Source organism: Prinia subflava, chromosome 14 (assembly GCF_021018805.1).
Source record: "Prinia subflava isolate CZ2003 ecotype Zambia chromosome 14, Cam_Psub_1.2, whole genome shotgun sequence".
Lineage (NCBI taxonomy): Eukaryota > Metazoa > Chordata > Aves > Passeriformes > Cisticolidae > Prinia > Prinia subflava.
The window spans coordinates 8984287-9006277 of record NC_086260.1 but is presented as its reverse complement, the minus strand read 5'-3'; the positions used below and the strand labels follow the sequence as shown (position 1 = coordinate 9006277).

General features: G+C 58.7%; 2 protein-coding genes across 10 annotated transcripts; one reads left to right on the top strand and one right to left on the bottom strand.

Moving 5' to 3' along the window:
• Positions 1–75: 75 nt before the first annotated feature.
• LOC134558262 (sterile alpha motif domain-containing protein 1-like) lies at positions 76–2054 on the bottom strand. The gene is made up of 3 exons (XM_063411941.1): positions 2035–2054; positions 444–621; positions 76–393 (listed from the first exon to the last, which is right to left on the bottom strand). Exons 1-3 carry the CDS (start codon positions 2052–2054, stop codon positions 76–78), a joined length of 516 nt encoding a protein of 171 aa, XP_063268011.1.
• On the top strand, positions 79–21162 carry USP19 (ubiquitin specific peptidase 19). Of its 9 annotated transcripts, none has more exons than XM_063412030.1 (28): positions 102–192; positions 3930–4029; positions 4183–4427; positions 6183–6239; positions 7302–7430; positions 7979–8112; positions 8424–8831; positions 9153–9420; positions 9550–9706; positions 9808–9879; positions 10393–10508; positions 10829–11037; positions 11322–11523; positions 11609–11742; positions 11933–12091; positions 12172–12282; positions 12434–12544; positions 12700–12801; positions 13020–13160; positions 13342–13460; positions 13686–13823; positions 13913–14277; positions 14939–15049; positions 15579–15795; positions 16115–16267; positions 16374–16537; positions 16618–16796; positions 18617–19756. In XM_063412030.1, exons 3-28 carry the CDS (start codon positions 4319–4321, stop codon positions 18848–18850), a joined length of 4299 nt encoding a protein of 1432 aa, XP_063268100.1. In that variant the 5' UTR covers positions 102–192; positions 3930–4029; positions 4183–4318; the 3' UTR covers positions 18851–19756. The 9 variants fall into 9 exon arrangements, with proteins under 9 accessions (XP_063268096.1, XP_063268100.1, XP_063268095.1 ...); XM_063412025.1 differs by having other exon boundaries at positions 10823–11037; XM_063412032.1 differs by lacking the exon at positions 18617–19756 and adding an exon at positions 20977–21162 and having other exon boundaries at positions 106–192; positions 10823–11037.
• Positions 21163–21991: the final 829 nt, after the last annotated feature.

Sequence of the window (21991 nt, the reverse complement as noted above, 5' to 3'; positions counted from 1 at the left end):
CGGCTCCCGCTGCCGCGGGAACGCGCCGGCGCCACCGCCGTTACCGGGTCACGTGACGCGCCCCCCGCGCCCGGGTCACGTGGGCGTGCCCGACGGCTCCCGGAAGTGCGTCACGAGCTCGGGCCTGTCTCCGTTGTCGGCCCGCTCGGAACTTCGGCGCGGCACAAACAGACCGGAGCGGCGGGCGGGGCCGTGAGTGCGGGGAGGGCCGGGCCGGCCGGGCCGGGGCGGCGGCGGGGCCCGGGGGCGGCGAGCGGCGCCTGGGCCAGCGCGGGGTGAGGGCCGCGGCGGCGGGCAGGGCCCGGGGGCGGTGGGAGGCCGGGATGCGGCCCGTGGGCACGGGAGCCGGGGCGACGGAGAGCGAGGCAAGCGGCGGATGGCGGTGGCAGCGGCCTGTGACGGGCCCGAGTGGAGAGAACGTGCGGGGCGGCAGGAGCTGGGACCGCGGGGGCTGAGAGCGGGGCTCGGTAGGACGGGCCGAGCACGGCAGCCCCGGGCAGGAGCCGGCGCGGTGACCTCGTGCTCTGCCCGCCGGGGCCGTTCCCCGTAACGCCGTTCACACTAACGCCGTTCACACTAACGCCGTTCACACTAACGCCGTTCACACTAACGCCGTTCACACTAACGCCGTTCACAGAGACAAGCACCGTTCACAATCCCTTTCCCCTTTCTCGGTGCCTGGGGCCGGGCAGCAGCGCCCGGGAGGCCAGGGGCCGCCGGCTGCTGTCTGGACGCTTTCATCACTGTCCCTGCCCGTGGCCGGCGGGTTGGATCCAGATCATCCTCAAGGTCTGCCTCTAGCACAAACCGTTCTGTGATCCAATCATCGTCCCCAGAATGAGGGAGCCAGGCCTGCCAGGTTCCCCACTCAGCAGAGGGCTCACAGCTATCACGATGCTTTGGGGGCACAGTGATTTCCATGGGTTGAAAACATTTTGAATGGCAGTGACTGCCGCAGGGGACTCTGTGCTTGCCCTGGCTCCACCCACGTGTCAGGTATGCCCAGAAACTCAAGTAAAAGTGAAGCTTGAGCCTTGGGATTTCTGGTCCCTCAGGGGAATAAGAAACAGAAGGTGACAAAAGTATTTGTATGCACGAGGGATGTTTTTCTGTTGGCTGCATTTAGGACATGGAGGATCCAAAAGTCCATGGAAAGATGATGCTGTTGGGATAACCAACATTCTCTGCAGCTACTCCTTTGGGCATTGATGGGGAGTGCTGTGGACAAGAACCAGGGAGCTCCTCCTGCCGAGTGCTAAATCTGCCCCAGACACAGGGCACAAATTGCATCTCATTGAGCACCTTCTGCTGTCGTTCCTGGTCTGGTGCTGCTGTGGAGAGGAGTGGTCCTTCTCCTTGGCCTCTTGCTCCTTTGCCTCTGGCTAGTCAAAATATTTGCAGTCTCAGCACGAGCTGGGTTGAGATGCTGCTAAGGGGAAGACACACTTAGGAGAAAGCCCTGGCTGGCCTGTGGATCTGTTATGCACCACAGCACAAAGGCAGGGAGAGCAGAAGACAGGGAAGCATCTTTGCTCCCAGCAGCAGGATGGCCAGGTTTCCCTGGCTCTGGGGATTGAGTAAGGTTTTATAGGAGTGCCCAGCTCATCAGGTGCTTCCCAGAGGTTCACCTGGCACCTAGCCAGGCCGGCCTTTCGCCATCTCTCCCCTGCAGAGGCTCCTGCCATGCCAACAGGAGTGATGCTGAAACCTCTGCACCCAGGGGCTGAACATGCTGCCTGTATCTGTTTCCTGTGGCAGAAAGGCAAAAGTCTCCTACTGGGCTATTCTAATCCCTGAGTAACCTGTGCTTTGCCTTCACTCCTCCAAAACCTTGAGGTGCCTGCTGCAGCCTCAGGCTGCCATCAGTCTGGCAGCTGAAATGAGCGGAGCTCCAGACCCCTTGGTTCCTGCCTGCCCGTGAAGAATAACTGTCGGCAAAGCACCCGAGGGAGCTGAGCCTCAGGGAGGCTGAGAGCAGCAGGCTTCTCCTGAAGGAGTGACAAGCAGGCACGCAGCCCTCTCTCTCTTCCTTACCCATTCTTGGGCAGAGGCATGTCGTTTCTCAGCCCTCCAGGACCCTTCTCAGTGCTTGCTTTCACCCTGCCCAGCAGTTACCCTCTACCACCCCTTTGGAGGTGCAGGAAGGAGGCAACAGAGCCTTGCCTGACCCTGCATGAAGCAGTCACTGCTAATTGAGTCCCATTTCTCCTGCAGTTTCCACCCTAGAGGTGAAAGAAATACAACAAAAAATGCTTTCTCATGTTTGCTGAGCCCAGGTGAGCTTCTTCAGCACCAGGAAGCATCTGTAACCAACTGTTTGGGTGTCGGTGGGGACTGGAACTGAGTGACAGCCTGCAGCTGGCATCAGAGGCCTAGCCTGGTGAATCATTGCCACTTTCCCTGCTGTGGGGACCCTTCCCATTCCCTCTGGAGCCAGAAGTACTTCTGCACACTGGGGAGACCCAGTGTGTGCAACAGCATGGGGATGGCGCTGCAGCCCTCCCAATCTCTTTCAAGCTCTTTGGGATTGATGCTGGACCCTGCTCAGCATCCCAGTCTCCAGGTCACTTGGAGCTCTCCACCATGGGTGGCAGCAGTTGTCTGTGCCAGGCAGTTGGGCTGGGCTCAGCTTTTCACTTGGCTTCAGTGGCTCTCGGTGGTGAGGGTGGGTTGGCCCGAAGAGAAATGGTTTGGATGCAACACCTGTCATGGGGATGGCTTTGCCAGAGCTGAGGGCAAGGCCAGGCTGCTTTGCTCTCTGGGTTTCCTCTCAGTTTGTGGCTACAGCTCCACATTTGTGGCTACTTGCTGCCCTGAACATTTCTAGAATACAAATGCCGTGGCAACATGGGGCCGGCAGCACAGAACTGGCAGTGTCCTTCCTCTGTCAAGAGTGCCTCCCTTGGAGGTGCCTCGTGCCACTGGCTGTGCCCATGCACAACAAGGGGTCTGTGCTTGCTGTACGGGTGAAAGCAGAGCAGAGTGTTCCGAAGGATACCTTGGCCTAGCCCAGCTCCACTGAGCCTGCCTCCCACTGAGGGAGAGGCCAAGGTGCTGTTGGGCTTGGCTCCATGTCCTCAGATGGGAACCGGGCCGTGGGATGTGTGTGAAACAGTGCAGTGGGAGCTGTGGCAGGCAGCTGGCACCTGGCATCTGTGTGGCTGGGCCCGTTTCCCTGCTGCAAACACCCGCAGGCTGGTGAGCACTGCCAGGGTCAGGGTGTGCAGCCAGGGCAGTGAGGGAGGAAACCTTCCTATCTCTCTGCTCTCACCGCCTCCATGGACATACCTCCAATGGGACTGTTTTCAGTGGGTTGTTTCAGCTCTGCTCTCTCAAAGCTCTGAACACTGCAGGGTGATACTGATGAATGCAACAGACCCCTGGGCCAGCAGCCCCCGAACCCTGTAGGGGAGCTGGCTTTGTAGGGAGGGCATGTCTGATGGGGCAGGGGTGAGCAACTTAAATGCCCTGCCCAGCCTACTTTCTTCCTGGGGCATGAGGAGCAGAGGTGTCCTATTTCCAGGCCAGGCCCTGCTGACGCTGTCTGTAAACTGGCTGGGAGATAAATATTCCAGGTGCAGTCATGCTGGTTAAGCGCCCAGCTAGTGGGCAAAGGGGGAGGAACTCTCCTTTTGCCAGGGAGCTCTGCTCTCATCTGTCATGGGAGACTGTCCCAGGCCTGCTTCCTTCTTAGGGTGTTACTGGCTCCTATTCTGGCGCTGTTACACAGGACACTGTTTGACTGAAATAGCTGTTGCTCCAAGCTGTGTGACAGGCTCCCCCAGTTGATTCTGGAGGCTCAGCTTTGCAGATCTAGGCCTCCTCATATCCTTGCCCTTGGCTGTGTATCTGGGTGTCGTTAGCACCAGCAGCTCCTCTGGGTCAGTGTTGCTATAGTGGGAACCGTGAGCATGACACTTGCTTTCCAGGTTTTTAATGCGTGCCACATACTGAAGACCCCTGGTTTTATGTCGGGAGTTCTGACAAGTCCATGCTTTTGGCAGTAAACATTGTAGCAGCTGTGATGAGGTAGGTTTCCTCACTGAGCTGCATGGGGCTTCCCATAAACACCATGGTGAAGGTCATGTAAGGGCACTGGCCCTGAGGCAAAGAGTGGGTCCTGCTGCTGTTTGGCCTTTTCCACCTGCTCCTCCTGCCATGCTTGCTGTTTCCTCTCTTTAGGCCATTACTTCCTTGCCAGAGAGTTTGACCACAGAGAGTCGCCAAGATAGCTGGGCCAGGAAGAAAACGTCGCACCCCTGACCCAGACTCCATTACCGACCCCGGCGGGCTGTTTGTGTCCTCCAAACGGCTGAAAATGTCCAGCAGCACAAATGTCCCTGGCCAGAGGAGAGTGTCTCGGGGCTTGGATGATGCCACCAACAAGAAGAAGCAGAAGGATCGAGCCAATCAGGAAAGCAAGGAAGGTGAGAGCCTCTCAGTATCACTGTGGTGAGCAGGCCCGTGGTGTCTCAGCCCTGCAGCCTGGGAGCCTCCCAGCCATCTGCTGTAGGATAAGCAGATTTGACTAATCACTTCCTGCAGCTTATGGTAACTCGTGTGATGTGGGATCTTCTTTGACACAGTGTCCTCCCTGGACCTGTAACTTCCTTCCTTTGGGCGCTACTTAGCCCCAACAATGCTAAGGAAGGTTGGGCCTGTGGCCTTGTTAGCTAAAGTCTGGAGCTGGCCTTGGTGATTGTTTCTAGACTCTACTTTGGACTGGGTGTGATCTGCCCCATCCAGCGAGAGTGGAACTGAAACCTGTGGGTGCTCTTGCAGCTGGAGGCAGTGCTGCTTCTTTCCCATCGGTTTGCTGAGGCCAGATGTTGTGAGGCAGTGACCGGGTGTGCAAGGCCTGCGGGTGGGGCTGGTGCTTTAGCTTCTGAGTCAGGGCAAGGTGTGGCTCAGGTGAAGTTGCTGTAGAGTAATTCCTTCTGTAACTGCTGTGTATCCAAAAATGTTGCTTCAGGTGCAGAGAATGCCTGCAAGAGTTTCTGTGGCTCTGGAAAGCTGTTTGATTTCTGTGCCCGCTCTGTTATGATTATTGTAACCTCAGAATCACAGGGTGTTTTATAGGCCAAGGTAATTGAGTGCTTGGTGAGGTCTGTGCCAGAGCAGCCAGGCGCAGTCCCCGATGCGAAATCCCTCAGTGCAGAGCGCAGCACTGTGCTGCTTTCTCTCGCATGGGAGGAGTACGCCTCTGGTAGGGCTTGACTCTCTGCATCCTCTGACATGGGGCCGTTCTTGAGGGCAGCCATGCTGCCCCTGTCCCCTCTGTGAGGGGTGGTGAGGGGCTGTAGATCCTCCAGGCTTCTCTCACTGCCAGCCCCACCAGCATCTTCACACCAGTGACTGCAGTGGTCAGCAGAAGTTTCCTACTGATTTGTAGCCAGTCAAGGGAGGCAGTGACAGCCCTCTGAGTGTTCCAGAGTGGAGACCACAGCTCCTGTTGCTGCTATTTCTTTGCTCCAGCAGAAGGTGCTGTCACTTTGTGTCCCTTGCCTGCCAGAGTTCACTGTCCTGTCGGGGTTGAGCAGGCCTGGAGACATTTCTGGCTGTTGGAAGTAATTCTGTGGGGAGCAGGGATTAGGTGTCAGGTCAGTTTGGTTCCCCACCCTGATCTGGAAGGAGGTTTTCAGATGTGGACGTTGGCAGCTTGTGCAAGAATGGAAATGTTAAAGTGCAACTGGGCCACATGGTTCTCTGGTTACAGCAGAATTGGTTTGAGCGTGATCAAACACCAGGTTCTTTCTGTCAGATCAAGACAGGACTCCTCTATATGACTGGGAGCTGGGACCTGGTTTACCGAGCTGGTCACACAGCTGAGCCTGGATGCCACAAGCTCACAATGAGATGTGCCTCAAAAAAGCACTGCTGGTATGGTGCAGTGTTGTTGTGTTGCTCCCACTGTGGTACTGTTTAGACTGGGATATGGTGGTATGGCCCAGAGCAGCTGTCCTGGGGCTGACTTGCTGCCGTGCTGCAGGCAGGACTCTGGGGAAGGAGAAGTGTGAGCAAGCAGAGGAGGGAGATAAGCAACACATGCAGGATGAAAGGCCTGGACACAGATTCAGGGTAGAAGCAGGTGATGTGTGAAGTTTTGGGCATCAGCTTGCTGGCCTATGTTGTGAGGTGACAGAATGACAGACCTGCCTGCGCTCTGCTTCTCTGCCCACCAGTGTCTCGCCCTGAGCTTGAGCAGGCTGAGACTGCCCAGGAGAAGGACTCAGAGGAGGGTAAGTTGAGGTGTGTGCCAGCTGTCAGTGCATGGCCATGGAGTGCCCTTACCAAGGGGTCTGAGGCTCTCGCCTTGTTGTCCAGTGCGCTGGCATTGAGCAGAGCTAACCTGAGCACTCCCTTGCCTCTGTGTTTATCTTAACAGTATGTGGCCTTCCCAGGGGCGGAGCAGGGCTGTCTGCAAGGAAGAGGCCCTGGGTGTGTGGCAGGCTGCTTGCAACTCAGGTGTCACAGTGCCACTGAGCACAGCCCTGGGATGCCTGCTCTGCTTCTTTCTGAGCAGGACATGATGCTGGGCTGGGAACATCCCAAGCTGTGTCACCTTGTTGGCAGCACTGGCTGGTTTCTGTCTCAGTCCAGGCCTGCTTTCAGAACAGTGTAGGATGTCCTCGTTTCCCAGGGTTAGAAAAAACCTGATTGAAATCAAGGTGATCAAAATCACTTTTTTGCCTTGAAGACTTCAGGACACCACAAGGCCACACCTGGAGCCTGGCAGGCACACAATGGAAGTTCTGCCTGCACCAAAGTCTCACTGCTGCACTCTTTTCTCACCCATTACAGTGAACTTGCCCAGCTAGCTGGCCTGCCCGTGTTTCATCCATGTTAGCCATGCTCACCTGGCAGGAGTACAGTGCTTTGATGGTTACAGCTGGGCTGCTTGGTTTGCATATGCAAAGGGGAAGTGGCAGTTTCTGATTGTGGTCAGAGTCCACTTAAATCCCCCAGAGTAATTCTGTGGCTTCCTCGTTCCTTGGGAAAGCAGTAATTGCTTGGCAGGAGCCACCCCTTCTTCCTAGCTGCCACTGCTGCTTGTGGCAGTGCCAACAGCAGCGCTGCTTTTCTGATCTCTCTGGTTCCCACTGGGATTCATCTGCCCTGCTGCAACATGTGCTCTTGTTTGTGGCCTACCTGATGAGGGCAGGTCCCATTTAATTGTCATGATCTGTGTTCCCTGCACTGACCTCCTGCGTGTGTGTTCAGGCTTGCGTTCTGCGGCCAAGGAGTGGGCACTTCAAGGTCATTCTCCGGCAAGTGGGTGACACTTCCCTCCTTTTTCCTAGAGCTGCTGCTGGACTGGAAGCAGAATGCCGATGAGATCATTATCAAGCTGAACTTGGGCAGTGGAGCTCTCAAGGTGGAGGATGTACGTGCTGATTTCACTGACACGGACTGTGTGGTCAGACTACCAGGTATGGGAATGGAGCAACTGCTGCAAGCATTTCTCCATCGGGACTTGGCACAGCTCTGGGCCAAGCACGGGGTTGTGCAGGCAGACATCAAATTTTTCCCTCAGAGGCAATGCCCTGCTCTCAGCTGGCACACACTCAGGCAGCAGACAGGGCCGATAGGAGAGCATTGTAGAGCAGGGGAGGGTAGGAGCAGGCCTCTCTGCCAAGTGAACAAGTGCCCGCTGCCGCGCCAGTGCGTCTCTGTCCCCTGCTTGCTGGGATGACTGAGTCAATCCTGGGTATCCTTTGGAAAAGCGGCTGTGCCCCTGAGGGCAGGGAGGCCCAGGGCCTTCCCGCTGGGAAGGAGGCCAGCCAGATGTACAAAGCAAGTTCAGGGAAGCTGTCTGGAACCCTGGAAGGCTCCTGGGGTATGGTGGCAGTCTGCCTGCAGTCTTCTTGGCTCTGAATGAGTGCTTCCTTCATCCTGGGGGCAGGTGAAAGGGGGCTGTGGGTTAGGTGACAGCTGTCTGGAGCACTGCCTGAGGTACTGGTTCCCCTCTGCTTTACAGACGGGCGCCAGTGGAGCTGTCAGTTCTATGAGGAGATTGAGGGCTCCTGCAGCAAGATCCAGTGCAAGAAGGGCAACTTTCTACAGCTTGTGCTTCAGAAGAAGATCCCACTCCATCACTGGTCTTCGCTTCTGGTAAGGGGGGAACGATCTGTGTTTTAAGGGAACTTGTGAAGTCTTGGGGAGCTGGGGTGAGCTTTGAGCTCCCTGCTGTTGAGCTGCCCAGAGAGCAATGTGGGGCACATCCTTCATCCATGTGCTGCATGAGCCATGTGCCAGTGTCCCAGTGAGTCGTACCCCTGTTTCTACCTGCCATGCATTCCCAGATTCTGGAGTAGAGTCCTGGTGCAGTCTGGGAAGGGAAAGTGAGGGTGAGGGGTTGATAGGTAGCCTGAAAGATGCTACTATCTGAATACCTTCCCACTGTGCTGCATTGCTTTTTACAGAAGAAAAGGAAAGACGGATCCAAAGAACTGGCCAAAGGGACTGCATGCTGGGAGAACGGGAAGGAGAAGGCTGCTTCTATAGAACTGACCCCTGAAGAGCCAAGGGCTGAAGGCACAGAGCCACCAAGATCCCGGCGAGAGCCCTCCAACCCCAAGCGTGCCCCAGGACGAAGTGAGGCCCTGGGAGGGAAAAGCCCAGCCAGCCCAGGAACACAGAGTGGCCCCAGCGCCAAACGGGCAGTATACCTCAAAGTGGCTCCCACTGAAGAGGAGCCGAACGCCAGAGTCACCGGGAACACGGAGCCTGGCAAAGGGCACAGCGGGAGGGCCAGCAGCCGCCGCAACGGCAGAGCCAACCAGGTCGATGCGCCTGCGGCCCTTGCAGACCTCGCGCTGCCATTCGAGAAGGTACCTGGGGACCTGGCTGGACGGGGTACCCCTGCTTCCTCTGCCCTGGGAAGGGGATACAGGACCCACCCTGCCAATGAGGATGAGGTGGGCTCTGGGATTCTGGGGGCTGACAGGAGGATCTGTGGTGGAGGAGAGGGTGAAGTGAGGACCCTGCAGTTGCTGTCCTGTGGTGCTAATGGGGCTGAGCTGGCATGGCATGTGTGGGGGAAGCAGGTGGTATGGAGCTATGCCTGACTGGCTGGCAGGAGCCAGTAGGTGGACCAGGGCAGCTCAGGGGGGACAGTGTCTGTGTTTCACTGTATCTTTCTGTATTGAAAGGCTGTGGTTTTGGCCAAAGAGACTGTTCCCGTGGAGATGCCACCCCTTGCAGCTACCACAGAGGTGTTTCCCCACCGTGTTGCTGCCTGTGTTGAGAAGAGAGTCCTGCAGCCAGGCAGCCCTACTGAGGCCTTGCGGAGCCGGGACTGCCTGCCTATCCTGGGAGAGAGCTCTAAGGCCATCCCAGTGGCCACCCCTCCCATGGGCAGAGATGGTGAGAAGAGGGACTGGTCCAAGGAAGATGTGGCTCTGGAAGCCGCAGCTGATGGTGAGTGGCCAGAGCCCACAGGGTGAGCCTGGTCAGGAACGTCCATCTACTCAGGACCTTTCCTGGGTCAGCTTGTAGCCTCAGCATGCAAGGAAGATAACCTCTCTCTCCATGGCTTTCCTTACTCAGAGCCAGAGCCTTTTGTAAGCCTGACCTTTGTCAAGAATGACTCGTATGAGAAGGGCAATGATCTGGTAGTGGTGCATGTCTATGTGAAGGAGATCCACAAGGAGACATCCAAGGTGTTGTTCCGGGAGCAAGACTTCACACTAGTGTTCCAGACAAGGTACAAGTCTGCCACAGGATGATGCCAGGCTGCTGCAGAGCTCCTGATTGCAGCTGGGTTACTTGTTTGTTCACCTTTGCTCACTCCCAATTTCTCTGCAGTGATACAAACTTCCTTCGTCTCCATCCTGGCTGTGGGCCCCACACAGTGTTCCGGTGGCAGGTGAAGCTCAGGTATGATTCTTGTCCTTAAGGGCAAGGGAGGTGAGAGTGCAGAGCTGGAGCAGAACCAGTCCCAGCTGGTGTTTCTGTGCAGGGAGTACTTGTGTCTGCATCTGGAGGTTTCGTTTACACCATGCTACACTAGTGCCCTGAGCCTGGTCTGCCTTCGCTGTGTGCTTGCTTGGAGGGGAGGAAGTCCCAGTGTCTCGTTGGCTGCAGTTCACCCCAGGCTGTTCTAGAGCTCTTCGGGACAGAGCTCTCAGGACAAAAGCCTGTGTGCCCTTTGGGTGGGATATGTAGCAGGAGAGAGCCAAGCAGAATGGATCTGTCAGAAAAGGAGTGCCCTATGTGCTTAGTTGTGGCCAGGCTTGAGGGTTTGCACCCTTCTTTGCCAGGGCTACCTCAGAGTCAGTGCTAGCAGAGTCCCTACTGCCTGGAGGCCGTGGCTCTGCCATGCAAAGGCTTTGGCATGTCTGAGGCTGCTACGGGGTCTGGGGCACCTCTGACTTGCTGCGTGCCTTGCAGGAACCTTATTGAGCCGGACCAGTGCACATACAACTTCACGGTGTCTCGCATTGATGTCTGCCTGAAGAAACGCCAGAGCCAGCGCTGGGGGGGGCTGGAGGCTCCAGCCACACGAGGTCTGCACCCTGCCTTCATGTCCGGCCTGCCTGCTGCACCGCAGTGGGGCACGGGCCCTCCTCACCACTGCCAGCTGCCAGCTGGTGCTGGATCCTCTGGCATGGAATGGTGGGGAAGGAGAGGGGCTGAATGGGTGCAGGTAGGAGGGATGTGAAGCAGGGTGTGAGCCAAGTGATAGGGGAAGGGCACTGCTGTTTCCCTTGCTCACGGGGAGGAAGGGTAGGAGTATGCAAGTATGGACTGAGCAATTCAGCCCCACTGTGGGCAGCGTGTGGCGCTGCTAACCACAGGCCCACCCTTCCCCCTTTTTAAGGTGCAGTGGGTGGTGCAAAGGTTGCCATGCCTACAGGCCCTACCCCTCTGGATAAGAACCCTCCGGGCAGTAACCAGCACCCCCTCTCCAGCAAGGAAGAGGCCCGAACCAGTGACAAAGAGAAGCCGCGTGTGGAAGATGGGGCTCTGGATGGCGTGGCAGCCCATACGCCCCCAGAGCACTTGGCAGTGAAGCAAGAGCCACACATTCCTTCGGTGAGTGTGGCCACACTGGATCTGACCTGGATAGGGGAAAGAGGGACACCTCCTCAGTGTCACTCTGGAGACTGGCAAAGTATTCCTGGAGGAGGAGGCGGTGCCCCTCAGTCATAGTTGGCAGGATTAGGGGCAGCTGTTGGCCTGTCTGTCCCAGTCCAAGTGGGAGATGGTGTGATGGCTGCAGCCCTCCCTGGGGGTTTTCTTGGGCTTTTGAATTCCTCTGGTGTTCCCAGAGAGACTCCCTGAGTGCCACACCCTCACACCTTCCTCTGCTTTGGCAGCCCAAACCAACATGTATGGTGCCACCTATGACACACAGCCCGGTGAGTGCTGAGAGCGTGGAGGACGATGAGGATGAGGATGAGAAGAAGAAGGTCTGCCTGCCTGGCTTCACGGGGCTAGTGAACCTGGGCAACACCTGCTTCATGAACAGTGTCATCCAGTCCTTGTCGAACACCAGGGAGCTGCGTGACTATTTCCATGGTGAGCCCACACTGGGAGCCCAGCAGAACTTGGCCACTCAGATGATGAAGCCAGCAGCCACCCTGAGTTCCTGCATTTCTTACAGATCGATCCTTTGAGTCTGAAATCAACTATAACAACCCGCTGGGGACGGGTGGACGCCTGGCCATTGGCTTTGCCATGCTGCTCAGAGCACTATGGAAGGGCACACACCATGCCTTCCAGCCCTCTAAACTGAAGGTAGGGCCCCTGGCACTGGTGCTCAGCAGGAGCTGCTGTGGGTCCCCAGCATTCCTCTGCGAGCACCTGGCTGCCCTGAAAATGCCACAGAGAGCTGTGGGTGGGGGTGGGTGCAGCCATGGTTTGTGCATGGAGCAGGCAGTGCTGCCAGAGGTCTGCTGACCAGCCCTGAGTACTGTGCTCCCTACAGGCAATTGTGGCCAGCAAGGCCAGCCAGTTCACTGGCTATGCCCAGCATGATGCTCAGGAGTTCATGGCCTTCCTGCTTGATGGCCTGCATGAGGACCTCAACCGCATCCAGAACAAGCCCTACACAGAGACTGTTGACTCGGATGGGAGGCCTGATGAGGTGAGGGTGTTTCTCTGCTAAAGTCACTGGAAGAGCAGCCTGAGTGGTTTAGTGAGGTGCTAAGCCCTTTCTTCCTGCAGGTGGTAGCTGAGGAAGCTTGGCAGCGACACAAGATGAGGAACGACTCATTCATAGTAGACCTCTTCCAGGGCCAGTACAAATCCAAGCTTGTGTGCCCAGTGTGCTCCAAGGTAGGGCACCCCCGGAGGTTCTGTCCCTGTGCTGGTTGTGCAGAAGTAGGCTCCTGACTCTCAGAGAACACAAGTCACAGGGCAAAGCTAGATCTTGGGTCCACAGGATCTGCTGCTCAGCCACAAGCCAAGCGTGTTTCTGTGTCTGCAGGTGTCTATTACCTTTGACCCCTTCCTGTACCTCCCCGTGCCGCTCCCACAGAAGCAAAAGGTGCTGACTGTCTACTACTTTGCAAAGGAGCCACACAAGAAACCCATCAAGGTAAAGAATACCTTCTACCCTGGGGAGGGAGCCTAGGTAAGCTCCCAGAAGTGCTCCAGGCAGCTGGTCATGTGCCAACAGGCTAAGCCCTGTGTTAAGTAAGGGCCCGCATGGCTTAGTGTAGTGTGACTAATGTGGCACTTTCTCGCTGGCAGTTCCTCGTGAGTATCAGCAAGGAGAACTCCAGTGCCATGGAAGTACTTGACTCAGTGGCCCACAGCGTGCGCGTGAAACCAGAGAACCTGCGCCTGGCAGAGGTGAGAGTGCTGGGCAGATACTTGCTCTGGGGGGTTAGGCCACCACAGTAGGGCCTGGGGGATGTCCATCTTTCCCTTATGGGGTGGTGAGCTGAGCACAGCGTCCTTGAGCTGCTGCTCTTCCCACAGTTCCCACAGTGAGGCTGAGGTCTGTGGCTGTCTGAGGAGAGGACACAGGGCAGCCCTCACACAGCTATGCTCCACTGTTTTCCTGGCAGGTGATCAAGAATCACTTCCACCGCATATTCCTGCCATCTAACTCACTAGACACAGTCTCGCCAACGGACCTGCTGCTTTGCTTTGAGGTGCTGTCCCCAGAGCTGGCCAAGGAGCGTGTGGTGGAGCTTCAAGTCCAGCAGGTAAGAAGGCATATTGGGAATACTGGGAGGGATGCAGGAAGGCTGAGCCATAAGTAGAACTGAGCAGGAGAGGCAGAGCTGAACACAAGGGCGATTATCTACAGTGAGCAGGGATGCCCACCAAGGCTGCCTTGCCCTGCCCAGGTGCCCTTCCCTGTCCAATGGGTCCTTTCTTCTGCAGCGTCCGCAGGTGCCCAGCGGCCCTGTCGCCAAGTGTGCGGCCTGCCAGAAGAAGCAGCTGCCAGAGGATGAGAAACTCAAGCGCTGCACGAGGTGCTATCGCGTCGGTTACTGCAATGTGTGAGTTGGCTTAGTGCCTGGCAGGGAGGGAGGGTCTCCTGCTGTGAAGGGCTGGATGGGAGAGCTCTGCCTGCTGGGAGAAGGTGGGATGGGTCTGCCCTTTGGAGTGGAGCCAGTTGAACTCCTGGTGTTCCCCTTGTCCCCAGCACACCCCTCTGGCCCTGCACTGCTCCTTCCCAGGCTGTTCAAGGATGCTGGGTTCAGCAGGGGCTGTACATGTTACAGGACATGTCAGAAAACACACTGGCCAGACCACAAGGCTTCGTGCCGTCCCGAGAACATCGGTTTCCCCTTCCTCATCAGTGTGCCCGAGTCCCGCCTCACCTACGCCCGCCTGGCCCAGCTGCTGGAGGGCTATGCAAGGTGAGAGTCCAAGGAAAGAAGGTGCTTTTGCCCTGGAGCTGAGCTCAGCCCCATGTCTGGCCAGCTCTAACTCCCACCTCCATATCCAGGTACTCAGTCAGCGTGTTCCAGCCTCCATTCCAGTTGGGCCGGATGTCGCCGGAGCAGGGACTGCAGCCTCTGCACTCAGACAAGCTGGAGCCCCTGGCCAAGAGCAGCTGTGCAGCAGCCACCTCTGCCCCTGAGCTGGGAGATGGGGACAGGGTTTCCAGCCTCCTGCAGGAGCCCCCGCTCTCACCAGCTGTGCCTGAACTGCAGCCAGAGATGGGGGATACTACCCCTGTCCGGAGCAAGGTCCTGACAGCCAGGAGTTCCCTGCTGAGCTTGGATTCTGGGTTCTCTGAGCACATGGAGTCTCAGGGTGACAGCTGTTGTGAGAAGGAGCCGTCCTATGAAAGAGCCCTCAAGCCAGAAGGTAAGAGGTGCTGAAGCAGTAGCTGTGTCTGTGCCAGGAGCTCAGGCAATTCTCCCTCCTTGGGGTGACTTCCCAGCACAGCATCTCTTCTTCCCCTGTGAGCTTGGTCTGGGGACTCTTGGAAGCACAGGTGAGGCCCTGGGAGCTTCGTTTTGGCACTGTTGCCTCACCTGAAATGCCTACCTACCCACGCTCTGCCCTGCCCTGGCAAAGCCCAGGGTGTAGAGCAGAGACCTGATGAGGAGAGAGGCTGGAGTGCTGTGTTGTTGTGGGAGAGGTGGGAAGGCAGGGGCTGGCAGAAGTCGTGTGGGAGCAAGGCAGAGCTGGTGCAGGCTGAGCCCCTGGGGGCTGTGAGCAAAGCACTTCGCTCGCTCTGACTCAGCTGCATGGGACCAGCCTCTCACACTCGGCTGCCTGGCTGTCACGTTTCCAGACACTCGTCTCAGGATGGCAGCAATGTGCAGTGAAGGGGCAAGGCAGGCAGAGGAGCACAGCTTGCCAGGGGCAGGCGCCTGCTAAAAATAGTCAAGGACACGGGCACGTGGTTGTGTCCCTTCAAGGCCGTAGCATGTGAGGTGGGGGTGGGGGCGCTGCAAATTCTTGGCCCCTACGCAGGGCAGACAGGCAGTGCCACCACAAATCTGTCCCTGCCTATTCACAGCTGCCATCCCTGGGTACCAACACACTCCAGACTCACTGAGCGCCCGCGCCACACAGTTCTACATCAATAAGATTGACGCTGCCAACCGAGAGCAGAAGCTGGAAGATAAAGGTGAGTCAGAGCCCTGTAAAGCACCACTTTCATCCCTTGCAGCCTCTGGCAGGGTAGTGGCCAGGGTGCCAGAGGCTGCCTGGCACAAGCCTGAGCACAGGTGTCCACACTGGACAGTAAAAGCTGCATCTGACAGGGGAGGGAAGGGCTCTACTGCACAGAGCCTCTGTCTAGAACTTCCTCCTGGGCATGACATTCCTGCTCTCCTCAGCAAATAGGCAAATTTCTTCCGACCTCAAATATTCTCAGAGGATCTGTGATCTCTGGGTCACCTCTTTGTTTGAATAGGATGCCCACACCAAGTGCTGGTTGTGAGGGTGCTGCTGCTGAGAGTGCTGTGCCAGTGTTTTGCCCTGCAGGCTGAGGGGCTCTGCTGCCTCAGCATGATGAACCTGGCCAGGGGGTACCTGTCCCCTTCTGGCTGTACTTTTTGATCTCTGTATCTAACTGGGATGGGCAAGATTGTTCCAGCAAGGTGACCTGGTCCAGCCTGGTGGGCTAAGTATATGAGGTCTGTGCCCCTTCACAGGTGACACGCCCCTGGATCTGACAGATGACTGCTCCCTTGCCCTGGTGTGGAAGAACAATGAGCGCCTCAAGGAATTCGTCTTGGTAGAATCCAAGGAGTTGGAGTGTGTGGAGGATCCAGGCTCAGCCAGTGAAGCAGCCCGGGCCGGCCACTTCACCCTGGAGCAGTGCCTCAATCTCTTCACAAAGCCTGAAGTCCTGGCCCCGGAGGAAGCGTGGTGAGGAAGGCAGCAGAGTGGGTTCCAGCCAACGGGCCCAGACAGCAGCAGGGGTTTCCCAGGAGCTGCCTGGACCTGCACGCTGTTTCGACTGGCAGCCAGGAATGATGGGCTGGCCTTCCCTGTGCACTGGGAAGGGCTAAGCCAGCAGGGAGCAAAGCTAGTGCTCTGCAGGACTGTACTGGCCTGCCCTTGACAGAAGGGGCTAAACCCTCCCACATACCCTCTGCCAGCCCTGCGTGTGGGGACCCTGGGGCTGAGCTGGGCTGCGAGGACTGAGGCTCTCCCCATGCCAGTAACGAGCACACTCTTCCCCCAGGTACTGCCCCAAATGCAAGCAGCACCGCGAGGCTTCCAAGCAGCTGATGCTGTGGCGGCTTCCCAACGTCCTCATTATCCAGCTCAAGCGCTTCTCCTTCCGCAGCTTTATTTGGAGGGACAAGATCAATGACATGGTGGACTTCCCCGTCCGGTGAGAGCCTGGGGGATGATGTGCCTGGCTTGGCACTGTCTCTGCTGACCTGCAGCCCGGCCTGTATAACACTGATCACCCTTGACGGTCAGTGTTCTCTCCACAGGAGCCTGGACCTGAGCAAGTTCTGCATTGGTCGGAAGGGCGAGCAGCAGCTGCCAATGTATGACCTGTATGCTGTGATCAACCACTATGGAGGCATGATTGGAGGGCACTACACAGCGTACGCCCGCCTGCCCAATGACAAGAACAGCCAGCGCAGCGACGCGGGTGAGCATCTGTCACCCTCGCCACCCCTCTGCTCCTGCAGCCGTGACTTGTCTGCTTGCTTAACCCTTCCTCCTTCTCAGGCTGGCGGCTCTTCGATGACAGCACAGTCACCACCGTGGATGAGAGCCAGGTGGTGACCAGATACGCGTATGTCCTCTTCTACCGCCGGAGGAACTCTCCTGTGGAGAGGCCCCTGCCAGGGCATCCCTCAGACCACCGCGCCGAGCGCACCCCCTCTGCCGAAGCTGCTGCCAGCCAGGTGAGCACTTGCGTCCCTTTCGGCACTGTTGGAGCCACAGAGCCTTGCAATGTGCTCAGGGGCCCACGTGCAGGGCCCCACTCATGTTTGGCTGCACCCACAGAGCCTGGTGCAGCTGTGGTGCAGTGCCTGTATGCCTTTGATACCAAAGAGCTTGCGCCAGCTGGGCATTGGAGCCTGTCTTGCCTTGTTTTCACTGTGGGCTTGGGACAGTCCCTGTCCTGAGGGGTCACAGGAGAGCTGGTTTTCATCATCAGTGTGGAAGTGCTGGTGGGAGGGCTGTGGAAGAGGAAGAAGGGGCACAGCTTCACTGCGGTCTGCACTGGAGGAGGGGTTGTGAGCAGTGCAGTAGGATCTGGTTGTGCCAGGGAGCAGTAAGAACTTGCCCTCCAGAGCCACTTTCAAGGCAGGGTGGGGGACACTTTCTGCTGGGGCCCAACTCAGGGCCAAGCCAAGTGCAAAAAAGGTAAATGCCAGTGCTGAGCCAGAGGCCTGGCAGCCTTCACAGGGTGCTGTAGAGAAACCTGCCAGAGCGAGCTCTGTTGCTGGGTGGCCTGGGAGGGAGGGACTGGGGGTGGGCCAGACAGCAGGGTGCTTTCAGAATGCAGTGGTAGGAAACGGCTGCACTGATCTTCTTGTGAAGGTCAGGGAGGCTGAGGCTGGTGCCCACCTGGTCAGACTGTATGCACCATTGTGCTGCAGATCCCTTCATCCTTAGCACCTCTGTGGGCCCGCAGAGTCTGAGGATGATGCTCAGTTCATCTCCAGCATGACTGCACATGTGTGCCCCAAGGGGTCCTTCTGGCCTGGTTTCCCTGCCCTTCTGGCTCATCCTCCCCTTGGCCTGGTGCTGGTTAGGCATCCCAGCTCTGCCCTCTCAGCTGGGGACAGAAGCTGTTTGTCTCTGAGGCTGGTGGGGCTGTCTGGCGTGTTGGTGTCTGTCTGCCTGGGCTGTTCCTGCCCTGCATGCATGTCCCGGAGCAACTCCACTCACTGGGGACAGCCTGAGCAACAAGAAAGCTGCAGTGCTTTTCGGTGGTGAGAGCCTTCAGGGACCTAACGGCACTGTGGATCCCTGTCTGCCCCATGGCACTGGGGTTCATCGGGTTGCTCTGTGGCACTGGGGCTCATTGGGCCCTTGGGAGCACCGGTTCCCCTGCAGTACGGGGATGCATTGGATCCCAGTGTGGCTCAGCAGGTCCCCAAGCACCCTGGACCACCTGCACCCTCCCTGGCACTAGGTGCCCTCCAGAGACCTGCTCCCTGACCGGCTGCTCTGCATGATCACCGCCATGAAGGGCCATGTGGTTGGCTGCCTGTGGAAAATCCTTCTGGAACCTGGGCTACAATTGGTTGTCAGAGCATTCCTACCCACCAAAGCAGAGCTGTGACTGGCTGTACTGGCACCGTGCCTCCTGCTGCTGCTGCTCCAGCTGGCTCTGGATTTGCTGTCATTTGAAAGATCCTGTTGGGATCACAGAAGCTGGGCTGTGATTAGCTGCCGCCTGCTCTCTTGCCTCCTGGACCCACCAATGCAAGTGCATCTGCTCCATCGGGATCTAGCTGCCGGCTTCACTCCCTGCAGTCCCACGAAGACCCTGCCCGGCAGCTGCCCACGCTCCCTCCCACAGAGCCACCCACCGGAGCCCCACACACCAGAGACCCTGAAGAGCTACGGGGGCGGGCGCGACGGTGCTGCATGGGGAGGCGGGCTGGCTGGGCACGGGGCTGGGCTTGCAGGCAGCCGCCTGCCCCGGGGGATGGCAAGGGGTGTTGCCCATTGTGTTCTCCAAGTGCTGACGCAGGTTTCCACATCGCAGGCTTCTCTGATCTGGCAGGAACTGGAGGCTGAAGAACAAGAGCTGCAGCTTGAGGCACCCCAAAGGCCTGCAAGAAACTCCTGGAGGCCCTGTGGCCAGAAGCGGAGTCCAGGCACCCCCCAGCACCCAGATGAAGGCTGCGTCAGATACTTTGTCCTGGCCACCACGGCCGCAATTGTGGCTCTCTTCCTGAATGTCTTCTACCCGCTCATTTACCAGCCCCGCTGGAGATAGGCCCAGGCGTGTGGCCAGCTGCAGGAGCAGGGCCGCCAGGGCACGCGCCGTCCTAGGACGCTGTGAGATGAAGACATGAGGCAGCAGGACAGAAAATGCTGGGAAAGATTCGCCAAGGGAAACATGGGGCTGTTGGCTCCTGCCTGTCTGCTCTGGCATCTTCTGTGCCAGCTGGCAGGCCTGTGTGGCCAGCCTGCTACCTTGCCAAGGCACAGCCCAGAACCAGAAGCTCCTTTGCCCTTCCTTGCTGCCCACTGGGAGTGGGGCAGACCTCAAGGCTACCTGCTGCCCAAGAAGGGACACATTGCTGCTGCAGTGAAGCTGGGGCCTGAGAGCCCTGTGGGCACATCAACCATCTCTGCTTGGCTCCCAAGAAGGAAGTGGAGACCTGCTGGGAGGCTGCAGCAAGGGCAGGATGTCCTGACACAGGCCCTGGCTGGCCACCTCTCTCAACTGTGCTGCTGCAGGAGCCTTGAGCTTCCCTAGGGCTGGGGCTACCCATGGTCCTTGGCCAGCCCAGTCTGCCCTGCTAGCCTTCTGCTGAGCTTTCTGGTGCCAGCTGCCTGTGCACTGGGAGTTGTGTGTGCCACGCTTCTGTGCTGGGGCTAGACAGGCTTGTCACCAAGGGCTTATGTGCTTCTCTGCTCAGCCCCAGACAGCTGCTGGAGAGCCTGGCAATTCAGACTGGGGTGCCCATGGTGAGCACTCATCTCTGTGGGTCACTGTCTCCCACCAGTCTGTTGGGCTGTGTGCTGGCAGCATCTGGGGGAGTTGGTCTCTTCAGGGCAGTGTGGTGCAGCACCTCATTTGCAAGGGCACCAGCTGCCCATACTGTGGGAGAGGCATGGGGTCAGAGAGCACAGGCATGATCGTGGTGCGTTAATAAAGCCAGGTTTTCCAAAAAAATGCAGCATTCCTGTCCTGTGTGCTGGAACTCCCACACAGAGGCAAGGACTCCACAATGGGGTCACCTGAGGCCACTCTGTGACCCAGCTGGCACCAGGACCATCCCTTGGGCTTTGCTGGGTGCCTGGTGCACCCTGTGTGGCAGCAGGCTCAGGGGAGAGCTCCGCCTGCCCATGCCATGGGGCACAGGCTGGGCTCCAGTCCCAGCTGTGGAGTGGTAGCCTCGTGTGACACGTGCAGGGAGGGCGTGGGGAGCCCAGCAGGGCCAGGAGCAGGCAGTCCCCTGAGGCTGGGGCACAGTCTGCAGTTCCAACTGTGTCTGACATTGAGACGTGTTGCCCTTGGCTGAGCGTGGCTCAGACAGCTCTGGTGTACTGGGGTGTGAGAGGTGACTTCAGAGCCCTGTGATTTTCTTTTCCATCTCCACTGCTGTTTTGCTGGCAGTGCCCTCAGCTGGATTGGGAAGGATGCTTGGCAGTGAAGGGGTTTGTCTACCCTACCTCTGTCCCACACCCCTCCTCCACGTGCTGAGGTTTACTCCTCCCAAGCAGGTCCCAGCCGGGGGAGCCCGGCAGGGCTGTGCCGTGGTCATGAGGTGCCTGTCCTGGAACAGTTGCCCCATTGTCTACAGCCCTGGGTCTCAGCAGCTTCCCCCGCTCACCCACAGTGCTGGCCTCGTGGGTCTGAGTCAGTGCCGGGCGCCGGTGGGCTGACCTCTGCCCCGGTGCAACCGGTGCTGCCACCCCAGGGCTGGGGCCCACAAGCTGCTGCCTGCACCTGCCTGCCCTCACCAGCGGTGGGTGGTCGGCAGCGAGGCCTGACAAGGTGCTCTCAGCCCTGGAAATCCCCTCTGGCCCTGCTCTGTTCCTCAGACCTCCGGCAGGCACTGGCAGCCTGCCCATGGCCTGTCACTACCGCCAGTGCTGGTGTGCAGGTCTCTGCTCCGACCGCCAGTGGCTGAGTAGCCAGGGGCAGGAGTGTGCCGTGGCCTGGCTCTCCTGCTGGGCTGGAGGGGCTGCCTCCAGGGGCCCTGGGCATGCTGCTTCCCTCTGACCTGCCGTGGGGTTTGCCACCAGCTGCTGCTCTCTAAGCCCAGGGGCTGCACATTGTGAGTGTGGGGCTGTGTCCCTCCACTGGCACCCCTCCAGCTCCCCATGAGCAGGGGGGAGATGCGTGGGCGGAGTGCAAGTCTCCCTCTCATGCCCACCTTCTGCTTGCAGGGACTGCCCCCGGTGCCGTTCGGATCCGGCCTGCCCCCCGAAGGAGCCCCGCCGCTGGCTGCGGAAGGCCTCCCTGAGCGTTTCACCAGCCCCGCTGAGCGCCCAGCCCCCTCCTACAGCAGCATGGAAGAAGTCGACTAGGGTGTTGTGGGGGGCCTGGCCTGGGGCTGTGGGCCAGGCCGGGCACTGGGGGGTGGGGGGATGGGGGGAATCGGGGTTTGTCCTGCGCTCATTAAACTCTCTGAACTTCACTCGCTTCTGCTGCCTGCTATCCCGTGGGACCCTCTGCCCCCTGGTGAGCCAGGACCATGTCCCCAGTGTGCTGTTGGGACCCCCAGCACCCTGCTGCCCCAGGTGCCCCCGTGCTCCAGTGTTCCCTGGTGTGACTTGGTGCTTGCTATCCCCTAATATCCCTCAGAGACCTGTGTTTCTTGGTGCCGCTGCCGGATGCACTCCACAGCAGTCGGGGGGGGGACGCAGAGTCCCCTGGTGCCTGCAGCCAGTCTGTGTGCTCTGCTGCTGGCTGCACTCGGTTGTCTCGTGTCCCCTGGTGCAAATCCTGCCGCTTTAGTGCCTTGTGTCTTCTCCTGTGGTCTAGTTCTGGTGGGGTGAGACGTGCAAGTCCCGGAGTTACAGTGCCTGTTGAGCGCTGAAGTGTCTCGTCTGCCCCACCTGTATTGTCGCCTGCTGTCCCTAGCGCTCCGCTCCCTGGTGTCCCCGGGCATGCCTTATTGCCTTGTGTCCCTCGTGCCCGGTATCCCCCGTTGCCAACGCCGTCCCCCGCTGTCCGTAGTGTCCGGAGTCCCGCCGGGTGTGCCTTGTCCCCCCGTGCACCCCGCCTGGCCCGGGGCCGTTGCCAGTGCGTCGGGACTGCAAGTCCCGTCAAGCCGCGGGCGGGTGGCGCGGCCAATGGGGCTCGGGGGGCGGTGCGGCCGGTCGCTGCCTTCGCCGCCGCCCGGTGCCGCGGCGCAGAGAGCCCCGGAGCGGCCGCGCGGCGCCGGCCCCGCAGCCCGGC

Excerpts from the sequence above, each read along its gene's own strand:
- USP19 (XM_063412026.1), top strand. The coding sequence starts at position 4,319 with ATGTCCAGCAGCACAAATGTCCCTGGCCAGAGGAGAGTGTCTCGGGGC. Across the intron at positions 9,880-10,392 it reads CGGTGGCAGGTGAAGCTCAG|GAACCTTATTGAGCCGGACC; the intron begins GTATGATTCTTG and ends CGTGCCTTGCAG. Across the intron at positions 15,796-16,114 it reads CTGGCCCCGGAGGAAGCGTG|GTACTGCCCCAAATGCAAGC; the intron begins GTGAGGAAGGCA and ends CTCTTCCCCCAG.
- LOC134558262 (XM_063411941.1), bottom strand. The coding sequence starts at position 2,054 with ATGCCTCTGCCCAAGAATGG. Across the intron at positions 622-2,034 it reads ATGCCTCTGCCCAAGAATGG|TGTGAACGGCGTTAGTGTGA; the intron begins GTAAGGAAGAGA and ends GAACGGCGTTAG. Across the intron at positions 394-443 it reads CCCCGCTCTCAGCCCCCGCG|GCCGCTGCCACCGCCATCCG; the intron begins GTCCCAGCTCCT and ends GGCCCGTCACAG.